Raw genomic sequence first — 25282 nt, forward strand, 5'->3', positions numbered from 1 at the left:
CAATTTCTCTGATTAACTGAGCTAAATTTTCTATTAATATATCGAGCAGCTCATCTGCCGAATTCTCAGAAGACAGCAAGGCCAAATCTGACACGGTTTGAAACCAGCAAGAGGACACGTTGTCGCCGCGGCTAAGCCTGAGTTTGCCACGTACTCCCCCGAATGACCAAAGCTGGAAGAAGGTGCTTGGTCATGAAGCATAGGCACACAAATTCGCAGCTTCTCGTCGACATGCCACCGCCCAGCCTATATAAAAACCCAGCCCGCCTTTGTCCACCTCAGTATCAGAATCGATCGCCTCGCTCTTTCGATTACTACTTCCACACAGCTCGCCACCATTCCAGCACCTTCCTTTCCTTCTTCTCCCTGTGCCACGCTTTCCTGTTCCGTAGCACGACCAGTCATGGACGGCAAGGACGCCACCGCCGCACCGCTCGGCGCGCAACAGCCGGGAGCACCGCCTTCCTCTCCCCCAACGCAACTACCCATGGAGGGCAAGGACGCCGCCGCGGCAGCGCCACCGACGGGTGAGCCTCAGCCCGCGGCACCCGCGGAGGGGGAGGGGGCAAAGTGGGGAACGCGCCAGATGGGCCCGCCGGCGGCGCCGGGGGCGCACCCGGAGAACCAGCAGGCCGCGCAGTGGACGGCCTCGCGCGGCGACCAGGAGCTGCCGCCGTATGTCATCACGGGGGAACCAGCGCCGGCGCGACGGACAGACAAGGAGAAGGACCGCCCGATGGAGCACATCCTCGACTTCTTCAACACCTGGAGCCGCAAGGCCGAGGAGCTCTCCTCCAACATCTGGCTAAACTGTAAGCACAGATCACAGCTCTTCCTGATGATCCTGCTCTTAGCTAAATTGCTTCTTTTGTCAGAAACAAAATCGTGGTAGAATTATTTGATTCGATAGCTTAGAATTATTTGGTTCTTGTGTTCTTGATTGAAAGGATGCTCTGTTCTTCGGGGCCTGCCTGATGTGATACATTGATGCTCTGCTTTATATGTATACTCACATCGTTTTCATCCATTCCCTTGTTGCAGTGAAGACGGCGCCATCCATGTCCGACGCCGCGATGGGGAAGCTGAGCCTCGGCGCCAAGGCCATCACCGGAGGCGGCTTTGACAAACTGTACAAGCAGACTTTCTCCTCCAGCGCCGACGAGCACCTGAAGAAGACGTTCGCGTGCTACCTCTCCACGGCAACGGGCCCCGTCGCTGGCACGCTCTACCTGACCAACATGAACGTGGCCTTCTGCAGCGACCGTCCGCTATCCTTCGCCGCTCCGTCGGGGCAGACCGCCTGGAGCTACTACAAGGTCGTGGTCCCGCTGGCCAGGATCGCCACGGTGGAGCCCGTGACGGCCAAGGAGAACCCGCCGGAGAGGTACGTCCACGTCGTTACCGTGGACTCGCACGACTTCTGGTTCATGGGCTTCGTCAGCTACGACAAGGCAGTGCACCACCTTAGCTCGGTTGTCTCGTCGCAGCACGGGGCCGGCGCGGCGCCAACGCCGGCTGCGAGTTACCAGTGAGGACTCACACACTCGTGTCTTCGCTGTCCACATGCGTTTGCCTCTCTTCATTCGTTGGTCCCTTCGTTTTCTCCCTCTTGCTCACCTTTTGAGAGAGGTCGTTTGTTACGTTCATTACTGTGATCACCGCGTGTGTACGTGTTTGTTTTCTCAGCAACAGCGGAACTGTTAGTATGTGAGTGGTCTTGTACTCTTGTGTATGTCAGTAGTTTGTAACTGTAAGCTTTTTATCTATCATATTTTTTATTCATTTGAGAGGGTCATCATGGTACTCTTCCGTAAGGCCTACTCCTAAATCATCATCAGTTTGGCCAATACAATAAAAATTATATAACATAAAAATATATCACTAGAAAGCATAAACCTATTATATATTTTGCATTAATTTGCACCATATATTATGTATTACATTGGTTAAATTTATGTAATAGGTGTAGGATCAGCTCGCCATTGTCAAACTTCTAGCAAAATATTGGAGTGAAAACTAAATCACTGTATTTCTCATGCTATTAAAACTATAAACTTCAAAATTAAATTAATTCTCAATTTTGAACTCTTATTTACATGCATCACCTCTATGCACGACGGATGCATATTCTACCTTCGGGAGATTGAGTCTAATAAACTAATTCATCGGGTCTTCAGATTGATGAAATTACCGTTGGGTCTTTGGATTGATGAAATTACCATAAACGTTTCACTATCGACGATAATATCGTCTTTTACTAAAAAATATTTTATCTATACAAAACACCAAAGCGTTAAACTTATAGTTTGAACTTTAATAAATTGTGCCAGCCCTTCTCTTCTAATCATTCAATCACAATTTACCTAATTGATTGCGAGAGTGGATAGTTGTATTGTTTGGATGACAAAATTGCCGATGATTATATTTAATTGTTAGGTAAACTAGCAAGGTGGCTCTCGCGAGGGCATCATCTTTTTTTTCGAAAGTTGGGCATTTTATTATTGTGTAGCATGAAATATATTAATTTATTCTAGAGACATAGCCTTTTATTGTTTATCAATATCTGTCACTTTAATGACACTTCAACAATTTTAACAATACATGTGGAGAAACATGTTATATTTTATAGTTGCGGTATTCTACGTTTTACCACCGACACCGCTATCTTGATGTAAAAATAATAATTATATAGAACATAGATCTAGAATATCCACGCGCGGTGCTACCTTGAGTCCATAATTCACCTAATCCTTTAGAAGTAACGCAGATGCACGGGATCGATAACGGAGAAAAGTAGTTTATGCATCTCTGGTGTATTCTTGCTACGGAAATTATGTTTTTTTTTAAATAGAGTTCTAATGTATAATCATGTGGTTTGCTCTTTTTTGTGCCATATGCAATATGCTTATTTTCGCTAGGGCCTATTTCTTTCGTAGTTTTTCGTTATATTTTTTTTTTTGAGGATTAGAGTAGGGTTTTTCCTATCAATTTATCTTTGCTACAATTTTTAAAATTAAGCTTCCATCATACTCGAATTTACCGGAAATAATATTTTGTTGGTACAAATTAAGTTTCGGAAAAATCGAGTAGAGCATGACACTAAAGTCTCTTATACATTTTAATCTTAAGAATCAAAGATATCTGTTACCATTAGAATATTCTTATTTGTGTAAAAAAAGAATATTCTTCATGGAGTCTTTACACGGATGCACTGTAATGTCCCAGGTTTAGAGACGATCGAGGGGTAGATTTTAGAAAGGGATGTGCATTGCATCGTAAATTCTGGGAAAATTTCGCGCTTTTAAACAAAAACTGCATCGAAGGGGGACAAGTTTCTCTCTCGACACCTTACAGGGTTAGGGTTCCGAGAGTGCGACAAACTTGTTTCTCATTCAACTAAATTATGGTTTTGAGAAGAGAGGGGAGAAATTGCATCACAATTTAAGTTGCATGATTGAATTCAAACTTAAGTTGCATGATTGAATTCAAACCTAAGTTGAATTTGAATTTCAAATTCAAACATCAAATAAATATCTCATAATTCAATTGTGAGGAAATTCATTAAGTAAATTATAAATAATAAACAATATGAACAATACAAATAATAAGTAAAGCTTATTAGAGAAAACTTTGAGCTTTATTGATTAACACACAAGATACATTGTCTTTACAATATCCAGAAATGAAATATAAGAATATTACAACACATTACAGGAATTGGAAAAGATAGAAAAAGAAAAAGAAAGAAGATTACAATTAATGACCTATCCTAAACTACAGGTCTATTTTCATAAGATGCTTGATCCTGATGATCTTCATCTTCACTTGATTATCATCTTGATTCCCTGCACACAACAAAGCAAAGCAACAATTATGCCAAGTGGCATTGCCACTTGGCAGGTTAGAAAGAAAATGGCAACAAAGAGGATATGCTCACAGCTCTGCCGAGCTGATCTACTCGCAGCCAAGTACCAAGACAGGTACCAAGCACTTGGTACACACACAGCCAAACTGCTCACCAGGCAGTGTGCATGCTCAACAGCACACATAGGCCAGTGAGTCACCACAAGCTGCAGGCCTTGTTGTCGACCAGAGAGGAAGGATGATACGTCTCAAACGTATCTATAATTTCTTATGTTCCATGCTACTTTTATGACAATACTTGAATGTTTTATACATACTTTACAGCATTATTATACATTTTCCGGCACTAACCTATTAACAAGATGCCGAAGTGCCAGTAGTTGTTTTCTGCTGTTTTTGGTTTCAGAAATCCTAGTAAGGAAATATTCTCGGAATTGGACGAAATCAACGCCCAGGGTCCTATTTTTCCACGAAGCTTCCAGAAGACCGGAGGGATAACGAAGTGGGGCCACGAGGTGGCCAGACCATAGGGCGGCGCGGCCCAGGCCCTGGCCGCACGGCCCTGTGGTCTGGGCCCCTCGCGTCGCCCCCTGACTTACCCTTCCGCCTACAAATAGCCTTCGTCGCGAAACCCCCTGTACCGAGAGCCACGATACGGAAAACCTTCCAGAGACGCCGCCGCCGCGAATCCCATCTCGGGGGATTCAGGAGATCGCCTACGGCACCCTGCCGGAGAGGGGAATCATCACCGGAGGGGCTCTACATCATCATGCCCGCCTCCGGATTGATGCGTGAGTAGTTCATCCTTGGACTATTGGTCCATAGCAGTAGCTAGATGGTTGTCTTCTCCGCATGTGCTATCATTGTTTAGATCTTGTGAGCTGCCTAACATGATCAAGATCATCTATTTGTAATGCTACATGTTGTGTTTGGCGGGATCCGATGAATATAGAATACTATGTTAAGTTGATTATCAATCTATCATATATGTGTTGTTTATGTTCTTGCATGCTCTCCGTTGCTAGTAGAGGCTCTGGCCAAGTTGATACTTGTAACTCCAAGAGGGAGTAATTATGCTCGATAGTGGGTTCATGCCTCCATTGAATCTGGGATTGTGACAATAGGTTCTAAGGTTGTGGATGTGTTGTTGCTACTAGGGATAAAACATCGATGCTTTGTCTAAGGATATTTGTGTTGATTACATTACGCACCATACTTAATGCAATTATCTGTTGTTTACAACTTAATACTGGAAGGGGTTCAGATGATAACCTGAAGGTGGATTATTTAGGCATAGATGCATGCTGGATAGCGGTCTATGTACTTTGTCGTAATGCCCTGATTAAATCACATAGTAATCATCATTGATATGTACTGAATCTTTATTTGTCAATTGCCCGCATGTAATTTGTTCACCCAGCATGTTAGTTATCTTATTGGAGAGACACCACTAGTGAACTGTGGACCCCGGTCCATTCTTTTACATCTGAATACATTCTACTGTTTTTACTGTTCTTTGCAAACAAACACCATCTTCCACTCGATACGTTTAATCCTTTGTTTTCAGCAAGCCGGTGAGATTGACAACCTCACTGTTACGTTGGGGCAAAGTACTTTGATTGTGTTGTGCAGGTTCCACGTTGGCGCCGGTTTCACTGGTGTTGCGCCGCACTACACTCCTCCACCAACAACCTTCACGTGCTTCTTGGCTCCTACTGGTTCGATAACCTCGGTTTCTTTCTGATGGAAAACTTGCTGCTGTACGCATCACACCTTCCTCTTGGGGTTCCCAACGAACGTGTGCTTCACGCGTTATCAAGCTCTTTTTCTGGCGCCGTTGCCGGGGAGATCAAGACACGCTGCAAGGGGGAGTCTCCACTTCCAATCTCTTTACTTTGTTTTTGTCTTGCTTTACTTTATTTTATCTACTGTCTTGTTTGCTACATATTAAAAACACAAAAAAATTAGCTACTTTACTTATTGTCTTATTTACTAGTTCTATATCAAAACAAAAAAAAATTAGTTACTTGTCTTTACTTTATTTGCTTAGTTTACTTTACTACTGTTACAATGGGTACTCCTGAAAATACTAAGTTGTGTGATTTCACTAGCACAAATAATAATGATTTTATATGTACTCCTATTGCTCCACCTGCTACTACAGCAGAATTCTATGAAATTAAACCTGCTTTACTGAATCTTGTTATGAGAGAGCAATTTTCTGGTGTTAGTACTGATGATGCTGCTGCCCATCTTAATAATTTTGTTGAACTTTGGGAAATGCAAAAGTATAAGGATATAGATGGTGATATTATAAAACTGAAATTGTTTCCTTTCTCATTAAGAGGAAGAGCTAAAGATTGGTTGCTTTCTTTGCCTAAAAATAGTATTGATTCATGGACTAAATGTAAAGATGCTTTTATTAGTAAATATTATCCTCCTGCTAAGATTATATCTTTGAGAAGTAGCATTATGAACTTTAAACAATTTGATAATGAACATGTTGCTCAAGCATGGGAGAGAATGAAATCTTTGGTAAAGAATTGCCCAACCCATGGACTGACTACTTGGATGATCATCCAAATCTTTTATGCAGGATTGAATTTTTCCTCAAGGAACCTATTGGATTCAGCTGCTGGAGGTACTTTTATGTCCATCACCTTGGGCGCCGCGACTAAACTACTTGATGATATGATGATCAATTACTCTGAATGGCACACTGAAAGAACTCCTCAAGGTAAGAAGGTAAATTCTGTTGAATAAACCTCTTCTTTGGGTGATAAGATTGATGCTATTATGTCTATGCTTGCAAATGGTAGATCTCATATTGATCCTAATAATGTTCCTTTAGCTTCATTAGTTGCTCAAGAAGAAAATGTTGATGTGAATTTCATAAAGAGTAACAATTTCAACAACAATGCTTATAGGAATAATTATGGTAACAACAACTATAGGCCATATCCTTCTAATAATGGTAATGGTTATGGTAATTCTTATAACAATAATAAGAGTGTAACCTCTGGTCTTGAAGTGATGCTTAAAGAATTTATTAGTACACAAACTGCTTTCAATAAAACTGTTGAAGAAAAACTTGGTAAAATTGATGTTCTTGCTTCTAAGGTTGATAGTCTTGCTCTTGATGTTGATATTTTAAAATTGAAAGTTATGCCTGAGGAAGTTAAAGATGCTAGGTTTGCTAAAACAAATGCCATCCAAGTTCGAATTAATGATAATATGAGAATGTTGGCTGAATTGCATGCTAGGTGGGATAGAGAAGAAAAAGAAAAACTTGCTAAAGAAAAGAATGTAGCTAAAGTATGGACTATTACCACCACTAGTAATGTTGATTCTTTACATGTTTCTACACCTCCTACTATCAATGGTAAAATAATTGGTGTTGGCAATGTTTCTACTCCTAGTACAAAGCGCGCAAAATTGCCTGAAACTGTTGAAACTGCTCCTGATAAAACTGCCGAAATTTTTCAAAATATTGGTGACAATGATTTCATTGCTGTAGAACATAATGGTTTAGATTTTGATGATTTTCATATTACTGAAGTTATAAAGTTCTTACAAAAACTTGCTAGAAGTCCCAATGCTAGTGCTATAAATTTAGCCTTTACAAAACATATTACAAATGCTCTCATTAAAGCTAGGGAAGAGAAATTAAAACTTGAAGCTTCTATTCCTAGAAAGTTAGAAGATGGTTGGGAGCCCATCATTAAAATGAAATTCAATGACTTTGAATGTAATGCTTTATGTGATCTTGGTGCAAGTATTTCTGTTATGCCTAAGAAAATTTATGATATGCTTAACTTGCCACCATTGAAGAATTGTTATTTGGATGTTAATCTCGCTGATAATGTTAAAAAGAAACCTTTGGGGAGGATTGATAATGTTCGCATTACGGTTAACAATAACCTTGTCCCCATTGATTTTGTTGTCTTGGATATCGAATGCAATGCATCTTGTCCTATTGTGTTGGGAAGACCTTTTCTTCGAACCGTTGGTGCTGTTATTGATATGAAGGAAGGTAATATTAAATATCTATTTCCTCTCAAGAAAGGTATGGAACACTTCCCTAGAAAGAGAATGAAGTTGCCTTTTGATTCTATTATTAGAACAAGCTATGATGTTGATGCTTCTTCTCTTGATGTTACTTGATTTGCACTTTCTGCGCCTAGCTGAAAGGCGTTAAAGAAAAGCACTTCTTGGGAGATAACCCAAGTTCCATTTTATTTACTGTATTGTTGAGTCTTGGAAGTTGTTTACTACTGTAGCAACCTCTCCTTATCATGTTTTTGTGCCAAGTAAAGTTTCTATGTTGAAGTTGATGCTAGATTTGGATTGCTGCGCAGAAACAGCATTGCTGTCTGTCACGAATTCGTACAGAGCTCTCTGTAAAAAAATCTAATAAATCTGAAAATTTACGAGCGTGATCCTAATATATGTACGCAACTTTCATTAGTTTTGAGTTTTTCCATTTGAGCAAGTTAAGTGCCCCTGCCAGATTCGTCTTTACGGACTGTTCTGTTTTTGACAGATTCTGCCTTTTATTTCGCATTGCCGCTTTTGCTATGTTGAATGAGTTTCTTTGTTCTATTAACTTTCAGAAGCTTTGTGCAATGTCCAGAAGTGTTAAGAATGATTGTGTCACCTCTGTATATGTGAATTTGTAATATGCACTAACCCTCTAATGAGTTTGCTTGAAGTTTGGTGTGGAGGAAGTTTTCAAGGGTCAAGAGAAGAGGATGATATACTATGATCAAGAAGAGTGAAAGGTCTAAGCTTGGGGATGCCCCGGTGGTTCATCCCTGCATATTTTAAGAAGACTCAAGCATCTAAGCTTGGGGATGCCCAAGGCATCCCCTTCTTCATCGACAACATTATCAGGTCACTTCTAGTGAAACTATATTTTTATTCCATCACATCTTATGTTCTTTACTTGGAGCGTCGGTTTGCTTTTATTTTCGTTTTGTTTTGAATAAAGTTGGATCCCACCATTCTTATAATGGAGATATTACGCTCCGCTTTTTCATATGGAACACTTGTGTTCTTAATTGTGCTTTAATGTTCATGGCGAAGGCAAAATTGCTTCGTTAAATTGCTATTTGGTTGGAATCAGAAAATGCTGCATATGGTTTGGAATAACTTGGCAATTGTTTGAGCTCTCATAGATCATGTTTAAGCTCTTGCATCATGTTGTTTAATCTATTAATGAAGAACTACCGTAGAGCTTGTTTAATTTGGTTTGCATGATTGGTCTCACTAAGTCTAGATATTTTCGGGTAAAATGTTTGAACAACAAGGAAGACAGTGTAGAGTCTTATAATGCTTGCAATATGTTCTTGTGTGAGTTTTGTTGTACCTGTTCATACTTGTGTTTGCTTCAAACAACCTTGCTAGCCCAAACCTTGTACTGAGAGGAAATGCTTCTCGTGCATCCAAACACCTTGAGACAAAACCCATGCCATTTGTGTCCACCATATCTACCTACTATGTGGTATTTTTTCTGCCATTCCAAAGTAAATTACTTGAGTGCTATCTTTAAAATTTCATTCCTTTACCTTTACAATATATAGCTCATGGGACAAATAGCTTAAAAACTATTGTGGTGATGAATATGTAGTTATGTTTGTTAATTCTTATAAGTTGCTTGTTGAGCGGTAACCATGCTTCTGGGGACGCCATCAACTTTACCTTTGTTGGATATCATGTGAGATGCTATGCATATTCGTCTTGTCAGAAGTAAGTGCGATTTCATGATCAAATGGTTTGAGTATGCATATGTTAGAGAAGAACATTGGGCCGCTAACTAAAGCCATGAATCATGGTGGAAGTTTCAGTTTGGACATACAACCTCAATCTCTTATGAGAATATTATTTGTTGTTGAATGCTTAAGCATTAACAGAGGAGTCCATTATCTGTTGTCTATGTTGTCCCGGTATGGATGTCTAAGTTGAGAATAATCAAAAGCGAGAAATCCAATGCGTGCTTTCTCCTTAGACCTTTGTACAGGCGGCATAGAGGTACCCCTTTGTGACACTTGGTTGAAACATATGTTATGCAATGATAATCCGTGTTTTCCGAGCTGATTAGGACAAGGTGCGAGCACTATTAGTACTCTATGCATGAGACATGCAACTTGTAGGAAGTATTATGCATAGCACATATGAATTATTACTACCATTGACAAAATTGTTTCTATGTTTTCAAAACAAAAGCTCTAGCACAAAAATAGTAATCCATGCTTCCCTCTGCGAAGGGCCATTCTTTTACTTTATGTTGAGTCAGTTTACCCACTTCTTTCTATCTTAGAAGCAAACACTTGTGTTAACTGTGTGCATTGATACTTACATGTTTACTTATTGCACTTGTTATATTACTCTATGTTGACAAATATCCATGAGATATACATGTTACAAGTTGAAAGCAACTACTGAAACTTAATCATCCTTTGTGTTGTTTCAATGCATTCTACTTTGAATTTATTGCTTATGAGTTAGCTCTTATGCAACTCTTATTGATACTTGTTTGAAAGTACTATTCATGAAAAGTTTTGCTATATGATTCATTTGTTTAGTCATTATCTTTGTTAGCAATCTTTTGTTCAGATCACTCCATTAATCTCATATGCTTTACAATAATGTTGATCAAGATTATGTTGGTAGCATGTCACTTCAGAAATTATTTGTGTTATCGTTTACCTACTCGAGGACGAGTAGGAACTAAGCTTGGGGATGCTTGATACGTCTCAAACGTATCTATAATTTCTTATGTTCCATGCTACTTTTATGACAATACTAGAATGTTTTATACATACTTTACAGCATTATTATACATTTTCCGGCACTAACCTATTAACAAGATGCCGAAGTGCCAGTTGCTGTTTTCTGCTGTTTTTGGTTTCAGAAATCCTAGTAAGGAAATATTCTCGGAATTGGACGAAATCAATGCCCAGGGTCCTATTTTTCCACGAAGCTTCCAGAAGACCGGAGGGATAACGAAGTGGGGCCACGAGGTGGCCAGACCATAGGGCGGCGCGGCCCAGGCCCTGGCCGTGCGGCCCTGTGGTCTGGACCCCTCGCGTCGCCCCCTGACCTACCCTTCCGCCTACAAATAGCCTTCGTCGCGAAACCCCCCACTAATAGGAAAAGGCTTATTGCCGGCGCACCAAAATTGCTTATTGCCGGCGCACTAGCGCCCGCCGTTGGGAACAGGCCGGTGATAATGGCTTACCGCCGACGCACCTGCTGGTTCGTCGGCAGTAACTCGATTTATCCCCGGCGCACCTGCCTAGTTCGCCGGCGGTAAGTTATACCAGAAAACAAAAAAATTTAAATCTAGATCTAGATCTAGATCTAGATCTCGTGAGCTGCGGTTGTGGTGTCGTTTTTGCGTTAGTCTAGTAGGCCGAGGTTGTCGTTCTTGTTGCTGCGCCGATGTAGGAGGTGGGAGGCCGGAGGTGGAGGAGGCCGGAGGAGGTGGAGGCCGGAGGAGGTGGTGGTGGCCATGCGGAGGAGGCCGCCGGAGGAGGAGGAGGCCGGAGGAGGTGATGGTGGTAGCCATGCGGAGGAGGCTGGAGGAGGTTGAGGCCGGTGGAGGAGGCCGGAGAAGTCCATGCATGCGGAGGCCGGAGGAGGTCGACGGTGCAGCAGTTGGTGGAGTCCGTCGGAGGAGGAGGAGGAGGAAAAGATAAGGAAGAGGGGAAAGTGAGGAGGAGGTCGACAGTTTGCGTTATATATAGGAGATGTTACCGCCGGCGCACCAAGTAGGGTGGTGCGCCGGGGGTAGTTTTTCTTTTTTTTCACCCAAATCTTAAATCTCAAAAAATTCCTGTTTCTGTTTTCCAATTGACGAATCTATTTTTTGTCGAAACGGCCGTAGGCGGTTGAATTCGGATAGGAAATTTCGCGTAGATAGATTTTGATATCCAGTTTTACCGAAAGATGACGCCATTTTGCATAATAATCAAAATTCATTTTTTCAATTTTTCCCTAAAACTAGATTACATAAGTATTGGACATATCAAAGGATTTTATTTTTTGATTTTTTTACCATTTTCTTTTATTTTTCCAAAAACTGAAAAGGCGGTTCCCGGGGGGGGGGGGGGGTGTGGAGAGAAAAATCTGGGCACCTTACCCCCGGCGCACCTCTATGGTAGTGCCCTGGTGGTAAATTGTCTATCACCGGCGCACCACCATAGAGGTGCGCCGGGGGTAAGGTGCCCAGATTTTTTCCCTCCGCCCAGACCTCTTGGAAATTTATTCCCGGCGCACTAAAATTGGTTGTGCGCTGGCAGTACCTGTTCTTTGCCGGCGGGCTCTAGTATGGCGCGCCGGCGATATTTTTCCACCAGCGCGCGTAAATGGTGGTGCACCGGCACTATTTCCTGCAGCTATAGCCCTTTTCCTAGTAGTGCCCTGTACCGAGAGCCACGATACGGAAAACCTTCCAGAGACGCCGCCGCCGCGAATCCCATCTTGGGGGATTCAGGAGATCGCCTCCGGCACCCTGCCGGAGAGGGGAATCATCACCGGAGGAGCTCTACATCATCATGCCCGCCTCCGGATTGATGCGTGAGTAGTTCATCCTTGGACTATTGGTCCATAGCAGTAGCTAGATGGTTGTCTTCTCCGCATGTGCTATCATTGTTTAGATCTTGTGAGCTGCCTAACATGATCAAGATCATCTATTTGTAATGCTACATGTTGTGTTTGGCGGGATCCGATGAATATAGAATACTATGTTAAGTTGATTATCAATCTATCATATATGTGTTGTTTATGTTCTTGCATGCTCTCTGTTGCTAGTAGAGGCTCTGGCCAAGTTGATACTTGTAACTCCAAGAGGGAGTAATTATGCTCGATAGTGGGTTCATGCCTCCATTGAATCTGGGATCGTGACAATAGGTTCTAAGGTTGTGGATGTGCTGTTGCTACTAGGGATAAAACATTGATGCTTTGTCTAAGGATATTTGTGTTGATTACATTACGCACCATACTTAATGCAATTATCTGTTGTTTACAACTTAATACTGGAAGGGGTTCGGATGATAACCTGAAGGTGGATTATTTAGGCATATATAGATGCATGCTGGATAGAGGTCTATGTACTTTGTCGTAATGCCCTGATTAAATCACATAGTAATCATCATTGATATGTACTGAATCTTTATTTGTCAATTGCCCGCCTGTAATTTGTTCACCCAGCATGTTAGTTATCTTATTGGAGAGACACCACTAGTGAACTGTGGACCCCGGTCCATTCTTTTACATCTGAATACATTCTACTGTTTTTACTGTTCTTTGCAAACAAACACCATCTTCCACTCGATACGTTTAATCCTTTGTTTTCAGCAAGCCGGTGAGATTGACAACCTCACTGTTACGTTGGGGCAAAGTACTTTGATTGTGTTGTGCAGGTTCCACGTTGGCGTCGGTTTCACTGGTGTTGCGCCGCACTACACTCCTCCAACAACAACCTTCACATGTTTCTTGGCTCCTACTGGTTCGATAACCTCGGTTTCTTTCTGGGGGAAAACTTGCTGCTGTATGCATCACACCTTCCTCTTGGGGTTCCCAACGGACGTGTGCTTCACGCGTTATCAAAGGAGACGGCCACATAAAAGCCTCCACAGTAAACCCTAAGCCATATCCATCGACAGGCTACACTGGGTAAGTCCACCAGAAACCAAGAACTCAAGAACAGGAAGAACAACACTGCTGTTCAACCTGCTCACACCATCACAGCATCAACTCAAGCACCACAGGCTTGCAAGGAGGAGCAGGGCAAGCATAAGCTCAACACTGAAGAAATCCTCTACACCAACAAACAATCTAGGAGCTGGAGTGAGGTATAAACCAAATCAACCTGAGCAAAACCAAGTTTTGCTCATAAATAAGCATACAATGCATCACAGGAGCACAGAAGGGTAGAATACCCTGTTTGTGTCATCATCTGGCTACAAAGACATTTGGTGCAAGCAAATATGGGTAAGACCATTAGGTAATCATCCTATGGGAACATCAGTTATGCAAATCAGTGCATAACTAAAGGAATCCAGCCAAGAATGAATTCACAGCTAGCCTAGCCCACACACTCAGCACCTACAGCTAGCTAGGCCATCAGACTATAGACAAATCCTTGTCTATATATTTTCTCAACATCAAAAGCCACTGGAAGTCCAGTATTGGATCAAGCCAGTGAGCAGTTGTTCAAATCCAGCAAGCAATCACCAACTATATCAAGCCACAGAAGAGGGGAGCTACCCATGACAGCATCAACTGCTGCCAGGGCCACCTCAACCCAAATCCAACACATGAAACCACCACTTCATCATCCATTTGGATTCAGTAGAGGGCTAGGGTACCAACCAGAGGTTGTCATCCAACTAGCCCTAGCAAATTAATTGTAATGATCATCACTGATTACCAGTTCACATCATTTATTCATCCATTTATTAAGGCAAGATAAACAGATAAATGAAACAGACAAGTAATTGCTGCACAAAGCCTTGCAGATGATCCAATGGATCATTGCAAGCATCTACTGATGCTTGAGCAAGCACCAGCACACACAGGCCAAGCCTGTATGAGGCATACACAGCAATGGATGAGCACCAGTCAGTCACAGAGAGGAGCACACCAATGTCTCACAAGCAGCTGTTGATCAATTGATCATCAGAGCACCACTACTCTTGCTACAGATTGCCATAGCCAAGCACAGCAACAAGAATTAACCAGTTACTGAAGAATTACACCAAGTCATAACTGAATAAACAGATAACTGAATTAATGACTTTATGATTGTATCCAGAAGCACATCAAAGGCATGATGAACCACTGGATCAAGCTACACAAGTAAAGCACATAGCATTCATCACTGAATAATACTGTTAAGTCAACAACAATGATCAATTGAGCATACTCATGAAATCAAGCACAAGCTATAGCACATAATAGCACTGGCACTTGCAAATTTCCAAGAATTGCACACTGTAATCAAGCCAGGGCAGCATACATGGATACACTTGAGTTTCTGGCAAGCATAGTAACAAGAACAGAGGCACAGAGCTAGAATTAAGCAAGAAATGCAAGCATAGCAAGCACTTAGACTAGGAATTCTTGCACATGATAAAGGATAGCATGGCAGGGCAGTACAGCCCTAACAATCTTGCACAGAGGCATGGCATAGCTGCACACAGCAGTAACACAAACACTGGCATGGCCATGGCAACAATGGCCAAGGCCAGTGGAGCACAAAGAAGATTTAACAAGAAGACAAAGAAGACGCGAGCTTGCACAGCTAGCTAGGCACGGCAGCAGAGCATGGGCACGGCAAGTCTCTCCACGAGATGGAGCAGCCGTGGCCAGAGCTAGAGGAGGAGGAAGAAGAAGAGGCACAGGAGAGAGAGAAGGGTGGCGCACGTACCCGGGGCGAGCAGACATCAGACGCAGCCATGGCGGCCACGGCGGCGCACGCCGAGTGCACGGCAGCACCTGGCCAGGCCAGGCCATGCTCCGACAAGCGCCGCAGCGCCCCGCACCACCGCGGCAAGGCCCACGGCGGCGCCATCGCGCCAGGAACATTGGGAGCAGCGGGATCGCCGTAGATCCCGTAACCCTAGCCATCGCGAAGAGGGTCGAGGACGAGCGGGAGCAGCGCCTGCTCTAGATCGACGCGGAGGGGATTAACCAGCTTCATGCGGCGGCTTGATTGCGTCCCATGGCGAGGGCCAAGACCGGCGGAGCTCGCCGGAATCGTACGGCGAGGGCGAGGGCGACGCAAGTCGCCAGAGAGATGGGGAATTAGGGTTCGTCGAGGCGGCGCGGGGGAGGCGAAGTGTGAGCGACCGCTCGGGTCGGTTGGACCCGAGCTGGTCTAACCCAACCCGCTGGGATCCACTGACAGGTGGGCCCAGGGTGTCGTTGCCTATTCGACGGTACCCCGGAGGAGGGATCCTCACGAGGGGGAGTAGAAGTAGGGGCCATAGGGCGGAGTGCACACGGGACGGTAGTACGCGAGTTACCCAGCTTCGGAACACCTGCACGATGACAGGGCCTACTGCTACTTGTCTGGAATTATCTGGGCGCTTGCGCATTGTTACAATGGTTGTGGTTGTGCCTCTAGGGCTCCCGGGATCCGGCTTATATAGACGCACGGATCTAGGGTTTACACGGAGAGTCCTAGCCGGATTACAGATTGCCTAAACTACGGTACAATATCTTGCCGTGCACGTCAAGGATCCGCCTTCCTTATACGTCGTACTGGATCCGGGTTCCTCATGGGCCTCCACGGATCCGGGTTCCTCCAAAGGTCGGTACGGATCCGGCATACTGATCCTGGGCCGGACTTCATCCTCATGATCAACAGCAACTGGGCCGCCCGATGGGCCACATGCCACCATCACCATCTATGGGCCACCCGGGCTTGCCGGATCTAGGTACTGTCGATGGTACACCTATGAAGTATACCCACAACACAGGGGCAATTGTGTCATTTCACAAATTCATAAAAATGCTGAAACTTTGAAAATCAATAGTAAATGTTTAATAGCTCTAAAAAAATAATTAAAAATATGAAAACCACTCAGTATAAAATCTCTATCATAATAAAATATGCAATAGAATTTTTGAAGTTAAACAAGAATAAGTTCAAATTTGATGATTTAAATAATCATTTAAATCACACCTTTTATTTTCAATAATGAAAATAAGTCCATAAAGTATTTTGGACTTTAAAAACACCTTGACAACATTTCAAGGTTGTATTTTACCCTAAATCGAGTATCCCTAAATGGTTCTTAGTATTAACCTATCACATGAAATGATAAAGACATCGGGAGGGGGAAACAAACCCTAAAACTGGAATCATGCATAAATGCTTCTTTAACCATTGCCCTTATCGGACAATGATGCTATTTTTCAGCAACAGAGGACAAGGGTCAGTCCACACCATCCAACTGCAACACTTTGCAGTATTCAGGCAAGTTCATCACTTGCTCATGTCATTCGAGTATTTTTATCAAATTACTTGCAAAGTACTATGTTTATCACTATTGCATAAAAAGCAAAACCACTATTTTCATAACTATGAATATGACTAAGTGGTTGGCAATGGAACCATGGATTGTGTTGACATGGTGGAGGTTCCATTACAATGGGTTTATATCCATCTAGGATTAAACAACTAATGTCGTCCAGTGATTCTTGTGCCGTAATACCCGTGTTAACCATAAGATCTGGAGTGGGACGGAGTAGTCAAAAGTGTTTCCACCTCTCGTTCATCAACGGATACGCTTACCGTAGCAGTTGTATCTTGCGAGAACAACCGGAGGGTGGGGATCCCATTCTAATTCCCCACGGTAATGCGGTCTATGAGGGGTTGCAACGACCGGCGAAGGACCATGGTTGCGACCTGGTAATAGTCGAGGTCGGAAGGTATCCTTTGGATACGCTGACCGGCGAGGACCCAAGGTCGGAATTGCAACAAAGGGTGGGTGTTCGAGGTAGCGGAGGAACATGATTGGCTAGACCTTATACCGGGCCTCACACCGAAGGAAGTGTGAACGGGAAAGCTGCCCGGTTGGCACCAAGGTTAAGATCTCTTATGGGTAAAGCAACACACCTCTGCAGAGTGTAATGAATCGTGACCTGTCACTCCCTGTTCTGGGATTTGGAACTGCGAACGCTGCCGGAAAGGAACTCCATGAAGTTCTAGTAAACCGATGAAGGCTGACGGACATAGTTCTTTGAAATAAAAGCAACCTCTTGAAGAAATGTTTATCAAAACTTGCATTGGTATTAGACTTTCTGGTCTAATATCGTAGCTAGTGCATTAAACACCTCTTTTCTATAATGAACTTGTTGAGTACGCTCGTACTCTGGAGGAGGACAACGACAATCCTGAAAGAGCCGACATCATCGGCTATGAAGAACCAGACCTCTCTGGAGGTGTCGAAGGTGTAGACTACCTTATAGTCTACGGAACCGGGGAGGGTTCCGGAGGAGAACAAGCTTAGACCGATAAGTAGTAGTATTATCCGAGCAGTACGAACTCTTAGTACTTAACTGCTCGTTGGAATAAATGTATCACCTGGTAAGACTTTTATATTGTAAGTTAAGATGGGTTCGCCTCGAACCCAGGAGTATCCCTCTTAGGACCCAAGAGGAGCTCCGAGATGATATGTATATTATGCTTGTAATAATAAATGAATGAGTTATGGACCTGTTATATTCTATTGTACTACTCTGAGGGATGTAATATTCGTGGATTGGTACTTCGTGAATGTTATATCAACGACTGACATACTACAACATGCAGTGGTATGCAGGGTCACCACATGCACTTTTCTTTTGTGGGGCCTACCTTAACACTATAGGTAGATAAAAGACTAAAAAATGAGGTGTCTTAATTTCACATATATGTAACATACGTACTTCTTAAGTTTTATACTGTTTAACAAAAAAAATCGATGAGCATCCACTACTCGTTCGCTCGATTATACCAGCAGACAATGTTTCTCACCGTCGGTGGCTTTGTACGTGTATATTGTTTTACGTGACATTTTTTATCATTAAATTAGTTTATAATTTTTTAGCATATATATGTGGATCAACTTGATGTCTCGAAAAACACCCTAGATATTTACGTTACATACCTATAGTCTAATATTTTTTTTACTGTTTAACCAAAAATCTATGAGCGACCACTACTCCTTCGCTGATTATACCAGTCGGTCGCTTTGCATACGTAGTACTGGCGCTGCGAGACGTACGCGGACGCGACGGCGCGGATGGCGTCGGCGGAGATGAGGAGGCCGGTCTTCCTGAGCCGGCCGACCGCCGCCTCCATCTCCAGACGGTGCCGGAGGCCGCGTAGTGGCGCACGAAGGCGTTTCCCGTGGCGGAGTCGACGCGGAGCCCCGCGCGGGACATCTCTTTGAGCGCGTCCTCCATGAGGGACAGCTCGCCGGCGGCGCCGAGGCAGGAGACGGCGAGCGGGTAGAGGTCCTTCGCCTGGGCGGGGTCCCGCGCGGAGAGCTCCCGCACGGCGAGGAGGACCTCGTCGTAGCGGCCGAGGCGCGAGTACGCCGGGAGGAGGCGGGGCGCCGCGGCGGCGAGGCACGGCGCGGCCGAGCTGAGCAGGACTGCGCCCAGATGGACTGCTACACCAATGTTATCTATTCACTTTTCACGGTTAGGGAAGGAGCAGATGGAGGAAAAGATTAAGATGCGTCAAGGACACGGTCTAAGGAATCATGTGAAAAACAACTTTTTGGTAGCACATCACCTCACGGGGGAACAAACGCCGTTAGAGACGTGTCGACTTCTGGGCGCGTGCTCACCACTGGTGGAAAAATGGCCTTCGGTCGCGGTGCGCAACTGCCATTAGTCGCGGTTGCGCAACCGCGACCTATTATTCGCGACTAAAGGTCCCCCCCTTTAGTCGCGGTTCCTTACGAACCGTGACTAAAGGCCCGTCCACGTGGGCGGCAGGCGAGCGCCAGGGCGGAGGACCTTTAGTCGCGGTTCTGCTCGCCAACCGTGACTAAAGGCCGCCGCAGGTTTAGGGTTTTAGCCCCCCCTAACCTGGTTCCCCTAACCTGGTTACTTTTTAAGTTGTATTGTTTTATTTCTTTTGTGTTTTATTTTAATTTTGAAGGAGTTTCACATATTCTACGGTATACATGCATGTGAATGTACAATTTCAAACAAATTTGACATTAGAACCAAAAAGAATTCAAGAGGAATATACAATAATATATATTCAATATCGGACGACCACATATACAATTTTGAACAAGTTTCCATACATAATTTATAAGTGCATATAAAGTTCTACGTCCTCTACATAGTGTTCTCCTCTAGGATCGATGACTTGGTTCGCCAACCATCCAGCTAGTTCCTCTTGAATTGGTCGGAAGCGAGCTTCTGGACTAAGCGTCGCCCGGAGGTTAATCCTCTTGAGGTTGTTCTCAGACGGCTCCCGCTCAGTGGTGTATCTCCGGATCCTCTCACAAACATAGTATCCACATAGATTGGTCCCCGGTGGCTGAATATCCCCAGGCGCAGTCTTTGCCCTTTTAAATTGCAGCTCTTTTTTAAATTCACCGACCTTTTGATCTACGAACCGTCTCCAAACCCTACGAGGCAAAGAAAATTAAATGAACAAGAGAGTTATTAATAATTACTTTTGATATTAGGAAATGATGAACTAAATAGGCCGATCGATAAAGAGCGCAAATGAATGAAAATAATTACTTTTGCATCATTTTTCTCATGTCGCCCCAAAGCGCCGAATCCATATTCAGAGAGTCGTGGACGAGAACTGTGGAGTTATGAATTTGAATTACTAGCAGAATCCAGTGGAACCTGTGGACACGATACACGCACAGTCATGCATAACTCATCGATTAGCCACATACCATGCATGGAGTAAACAAAAGAGAATGTGCTCAAGACAGAAACACTCACCCAAAATGGTAAGGAAATAGAATATCACTTTTGAGTTCCTGGTTTGTAAGAAACCGCCACAGGTCTGCCTCCACGTCCCTGGGGTGGTGTTCTAACGTATATGAATTAACGATGTGTGGGTCAATGAACCCAACATCATGGATGAGCCTTATTCGCATTTCCCGCTTCTTCAATCTGCATAATAGCGTACACAACAAGATAGTTAGGACAATATATATATATATATATATATATATATATATATATATATATATATATATATATATATAGTGCAGGCAATGAACGAGATGGGGTAGAAATTAATAAATCACTTTCAGAACATAGCAACTGATGATAGATTTGTCGAGCTCGCGCAGATTGAACAGCTGGAACAATTCATTCCGTTGAATTGTTATAGAGTAATGTTTGAAGTGATGCTCAGGTCTAACATCCGCATAAATATAGTCTCTGGCGTTTTTAAGTTTTATGTAACCCTTGTACCAATTTAGCAGACCTTTCATTTGTCGAGGTAGATCCTCTTCCTGCGCAGGCTCGACGAGAGGACCATCCTTCACATATCCAAATACTACGTCCTTCATTGCCACGTCATCAAGGCCTAATGCTACACGAAGAGTCAGACCTAAGTCTGCCGCTTGTTCTTTGGCTTTCGCTACAGTCAATCCCTGTGCTGCCGCAGCTGCTATGACATCAGGGGCTTCGTCCTCCGGACCTGCGGCTTTCACTATGAGCGGGGGGATCGACTGTTTACTTTGTTTCCCGAGCTGGGCAACTTGTTTCCCCCTTTCTAATTTTTTCTCGGCCTCCTCCAAGGCTTTCTTCTCCTGCTTCTCCGCCTCCTCCTGCTTCCTCCTGAACGTGAGTGCTTGCCTACGAAGTTCACGTTCATAGTCGTCAGGGAGATTCTTCGCGGCTTGGGACGGTGTGTTCAAAAATGTCTTAGCCCACTTCTTTTGCTCATCAGAAAATACTGGCTTGGGCTCGCCCTCTATTTTCTTCTTGCAGCTCGCCTTCCATTTCTCTAAATCAGCAGCCGCGCCCGCCTCGACTTCCTCGGCACTACATTCCCAAGACCTCTTGGTGAGAGGCTTAAGTGATGGCTCTGGTATCTTTGTGGTTGCAGGTACGTAAGGGTCCGGGTTAATAACCCAGGACTGCTTCTGCTTCTGCTTCTTCGCCGGAGGTGGATTGGGGGGCGGCGTCTGATCACCCGCCGGACGAGGACTGGGGGGGCGGCGTCTGCTTACCCGCCGGAGGTGAATTGGGGGACGGCGTCGGCTTACCCGCCGGAGATGTAGGTGAGCCACCACCACCACCACCGCCGCCGCCACCACCACCGGAGGGGGGTGGACTTGTTTTCCTTGGCGCCTCCCCTGGAAACTTGATAAACTTCTTCTGCCACAGAATGAACTGGCGCTTGACATCTCCAAGTCTTGTCGCCCCTTCAGGTGTAGCAATGTCAATGTCCAGGTCCTCAAACCCTTGGACTATCTCCTCCACCGTGACATGAGCATAGCCATCTGGAATGGGGTTGTTGTGGTGGAGTGCTCCAGGTGGTAAAGCACTGCCGGTGGCTACCTTCATGGACATGTTCCCGATAGGATAATACAGATGACATGCTTTCATCTCCTTTATATCGTCCACGGGGTAGCGAGGAGGCTCCGGTGCAGTAACTTCGACCACCAGATGCTCCGGTGCAGTAATTTCGATCGTCGGTGCACCAGCCGGTGAGGCCTCCGTGGAAGCCACGCTGCTTCTTCTCTGCTGGCTTCCGAGATCCATTGGATGATCTTCATGCTGCGCCCGAGCTGCATCTCTTTCGGCTACTAGTACACTCACGGTTTTCTTCATCACATCCATTTCCGTTACCAGCTTCGCCACAACATCTGCATCCCGATCCATCTTTCTCTTACGGCTTCTGTAACCGTACGGGTCATCGTTCTGGGGGAACCCTACTTTCCACGGAATGTCCCCGGGCATGCCTCGTACACGTCCTCCGTGTTCAGGATTCCCGAGGGCTTTTGTCATGGCGTCGTTCTCTCTGTTGAACTTGATCCTCCCCTCTTGAGCATCCCTCATTGCCTCAATAAGCTTTTGGGTGGGTTTAATTATTTTGCCCTGATAAACACACTCCCCTGTCTCCGGGTTCAACGATCCCCCATGCCCGTACCACCAGCTTTTGGCCCTTGGGTCCCATCCCTCCGTACCTGGACGGATTCCTCGCGCCCTCAGCTCGTTCTCCATCTTCTCCCACCTAGGCTGCCAAAAGCGATACCCTCCTGGCCCCATAATATGATTGTACTCCTTCTTGGCCGCATTCTTCTTATTTTTTTTCGACATTTCAAGGAACTGCTCCGATTTCTTTTGCTTCACAAATTCTGGCCAATCATGTTGCAGTTTCTCATATTGTCCTTTGAAATCCGGAGTCTTGCCCTGCTTGACAAAGTCATGGGCTAGATTTTGCTTGTATTTCCGGAATGCGTCGGCCATCTTAGAAAGAGCGAACTGTTTGACTAGCTTGCACCTCTCCTTGTTTTCCTGAATCTTGTTACCCGCCTCATCGTATCTGCGGTATTCCGGAGGTAGAACGAAATGTTCTATAAGCTTCTTGAAGCAATCTTTTTTTGTCCTCTTATCGACAAAAGTGAAACCAAGACGTGCCTTCTTTGGCTCATTCCACTCCTGGACGGTGATCGAGACGTTCTCTCTAACAACGGCTCCGCATTGGCTGATAAACTTGGTGGCGTTCTTGCTGGGCTCCAGCGGCCTGCCGGTTGCTTCGTCGACAACCTCGATGGTGCATGTTTCATTTGGTTTCATCGTCTTGGTTGCGCCACGCTTTGACGACGACGTACTCGATTTTTTCGACGATCCGGCCGAGGGCTAAAATAAGAAAGAGAGTCGCGCGCGTTAGTACACACATATTTATTCAAATCAGTTAGTTTGTATCACCAGAGGCTCAATGTATATATATACCTCGGCGCCGGAGGTGGTTGCTACTTCCAATGCAAGATCGTCGTTTACCGACGTTTCTTCGGCATCATCTTGCTGACGGCGCCCTTCATCTTCACCGTCAAGGTTCAGATAAGAAGAGATATCATCTTCTTCTTGTCCGGTCGGCACATATGGAATATCCCCTTTTATGATGCCGAATATATGGTCTTCAACGTCCAGATCATAGTTGTCCAGAATCGGGTCAGCTCTATCGTCCGCCATATGTAAGTCCTGAAAACATGTAGTCAAAACAAATTAATTGTGTATATGCCAACATTATCACATCTCTTCTACATATAAAGAGAGAGGGCGACGAGGGAGGCGAGAGGGGGGACGCGCGCGTATTAGATGTGTATATGCGGACGATCGACCTCGCAGTGACCGCGTGACCGAGAGACCGGTGGCGGTGGTGAAGCGGTGGCGAAAGGGGCGGTGGCGGTGCCGCCGACACATAACCCTCACCGCCCCCTCTCGATCCCAAAAAAAATACCGCGCGTATACGGAGGGGGCGACGAGCGCTGCCATCCCCCTCCGTATACGCGCGGTGGTTAAGTCAAATTTTCGTTAAGTCAAAAAATTTCTAAGTCAAGTCTAGAGTTCTTTTAAAAGTCATAATAATATGTTAAGTTTTAATTTTATTAAGTCAAAATAATATGTTAAGTTTTAATTTTATTAAGTCATAATAATATGTTAAGTTTTAATTTTATTAAGTCAAAATAATATGTTAAGTTTTAATTTTATTAAGTCATAATAATATGTTAAGTTTTAATTTTATTAAGTCAAAATTTTAAGTCATATTAAGTCAAAATTTAAGTCATTTTAACTAAAAATTTTATTAAGTCATAATAATATGTTAAGTTTTAATTTTATTAAATCATATTAAGTCAAAATTTAAGTCATTTTAACTAAAATTTTTATTAAGTCATAATAATATGTTAAGTGTTAATTTTATGTTAAGTTAAAAAAGAGAGAGATTTTTTATTAAGTTAATTTTATTAAGTTTTTCAGTTAACATTATATTCCAAAAAAAAAACCGTCGGGCGCGCGTATACTGTGGCGGGCGGCCGGCCAGCCGCGCGCCTCCGGCCGGCGGCGCGTGCGCGCGCGGCGGCGGCGTGCGTGCGCGGTGGTTCTCTCCTCCCTCGCTCTCGGGACGGCGTACGGCGGCGGCGCATATGCGCGCGGGAGAGATCGGCGCGGGGCACGTACACGTGCGCGGCGGCGTCGGCGGGCGGCGGGCGGCCAAGGGCGGGCGGCGGCGTCGCAGGCGGGCGGCGGCGTCGCAGGCGGGCGGCGGTCGACGGCGTTGGCGCGTCGCAGTCGACGGCGGCGTCGCAGGCGTAGTCGATCGATCCGCGCGGCGGAGAAGAAGAGTCCGGCGCGGCGGTTCGCGCCGCGCCTTTATATAGGAAGCGACCTTTGGTCGCGGTTGGTGTGGCCAACCGCGACTAAAGGGTGACCTTTAGTCGCGGTTGGCCACACCAACCGCGACCAAAGGCATTTTTCGCCCGAATGTCCTTTCCCGCGGAAAAAACCTTTAGTCGCGGTTGGTGTGGCCAACCGCGACTAAAGGCATTTTTCAAAATTCTTTTCTTTATCAAAATGTTAAAAATACATATAATATATCAAAAAATTCAGAAAAATAAACTAATTCATTTAAAAATCTTAAAAATACAAATAATATATCAAAAAATTCAGAAAAATTAAACTAATACATTTCAAATTTTTTAAAATACAAATAATATATCAAAAAAACAGAAAAATAAAACTAATTCAATTCAAAATTTTAAAAATACAAATATTATATCAAAAAAATCAGAAAAAAAAACTAATTCATTTAAAAATCTTAAAAATACAAGTAATATATCAAAAAATTCAGAAAAATAAAACTAATTCATTTAAAAAATTTAAAAATACAAGTAATATATCAAAAAATTCAGAAAAATAA

At 44.1% G+C, this 25282-nt stretch overlaps 1 protein-coding gene across 1 annotated transcript; it reads left to right on the forward strand.

Annotated features, from left to right (window-relative positions):
* Positions 1-327: 327 nt before the first annotated feature.
* Positions 328-1782, forward strand: LOC127300707 (GEM-like protein 5). The gene is made up of 2 exons (XM_051330864.2): positions 328-812; positions 1042-1782. Exons 1-2 carry the CDS (start codon positions 404-406, stop codon positions 1530-1532), a joined length of 900 nt encoding a protein of 299 aa, XP_051186824.1. The 5' UTR covers positions 328-403; the 3' UTR covers positions 1533-1782.
* The last annotated feature ends 23500 nt before the right edge of the window (positions 1783-25282 follow it).

Source organism: Lolium perenne, chromosome 5, assembly GCF_019359855.2.
Source record: "Lolium perenne isolate Kyuss_39 chromosome 5, Kyuss_2.0, whole genome shotgun sequence".
Taxonomy (NCBI): Eukaryota; Viridiplantae; Streptophyta; class Magnoliopsida; order Poales; family Poaceae; genus Lolium; species Lolium perenne.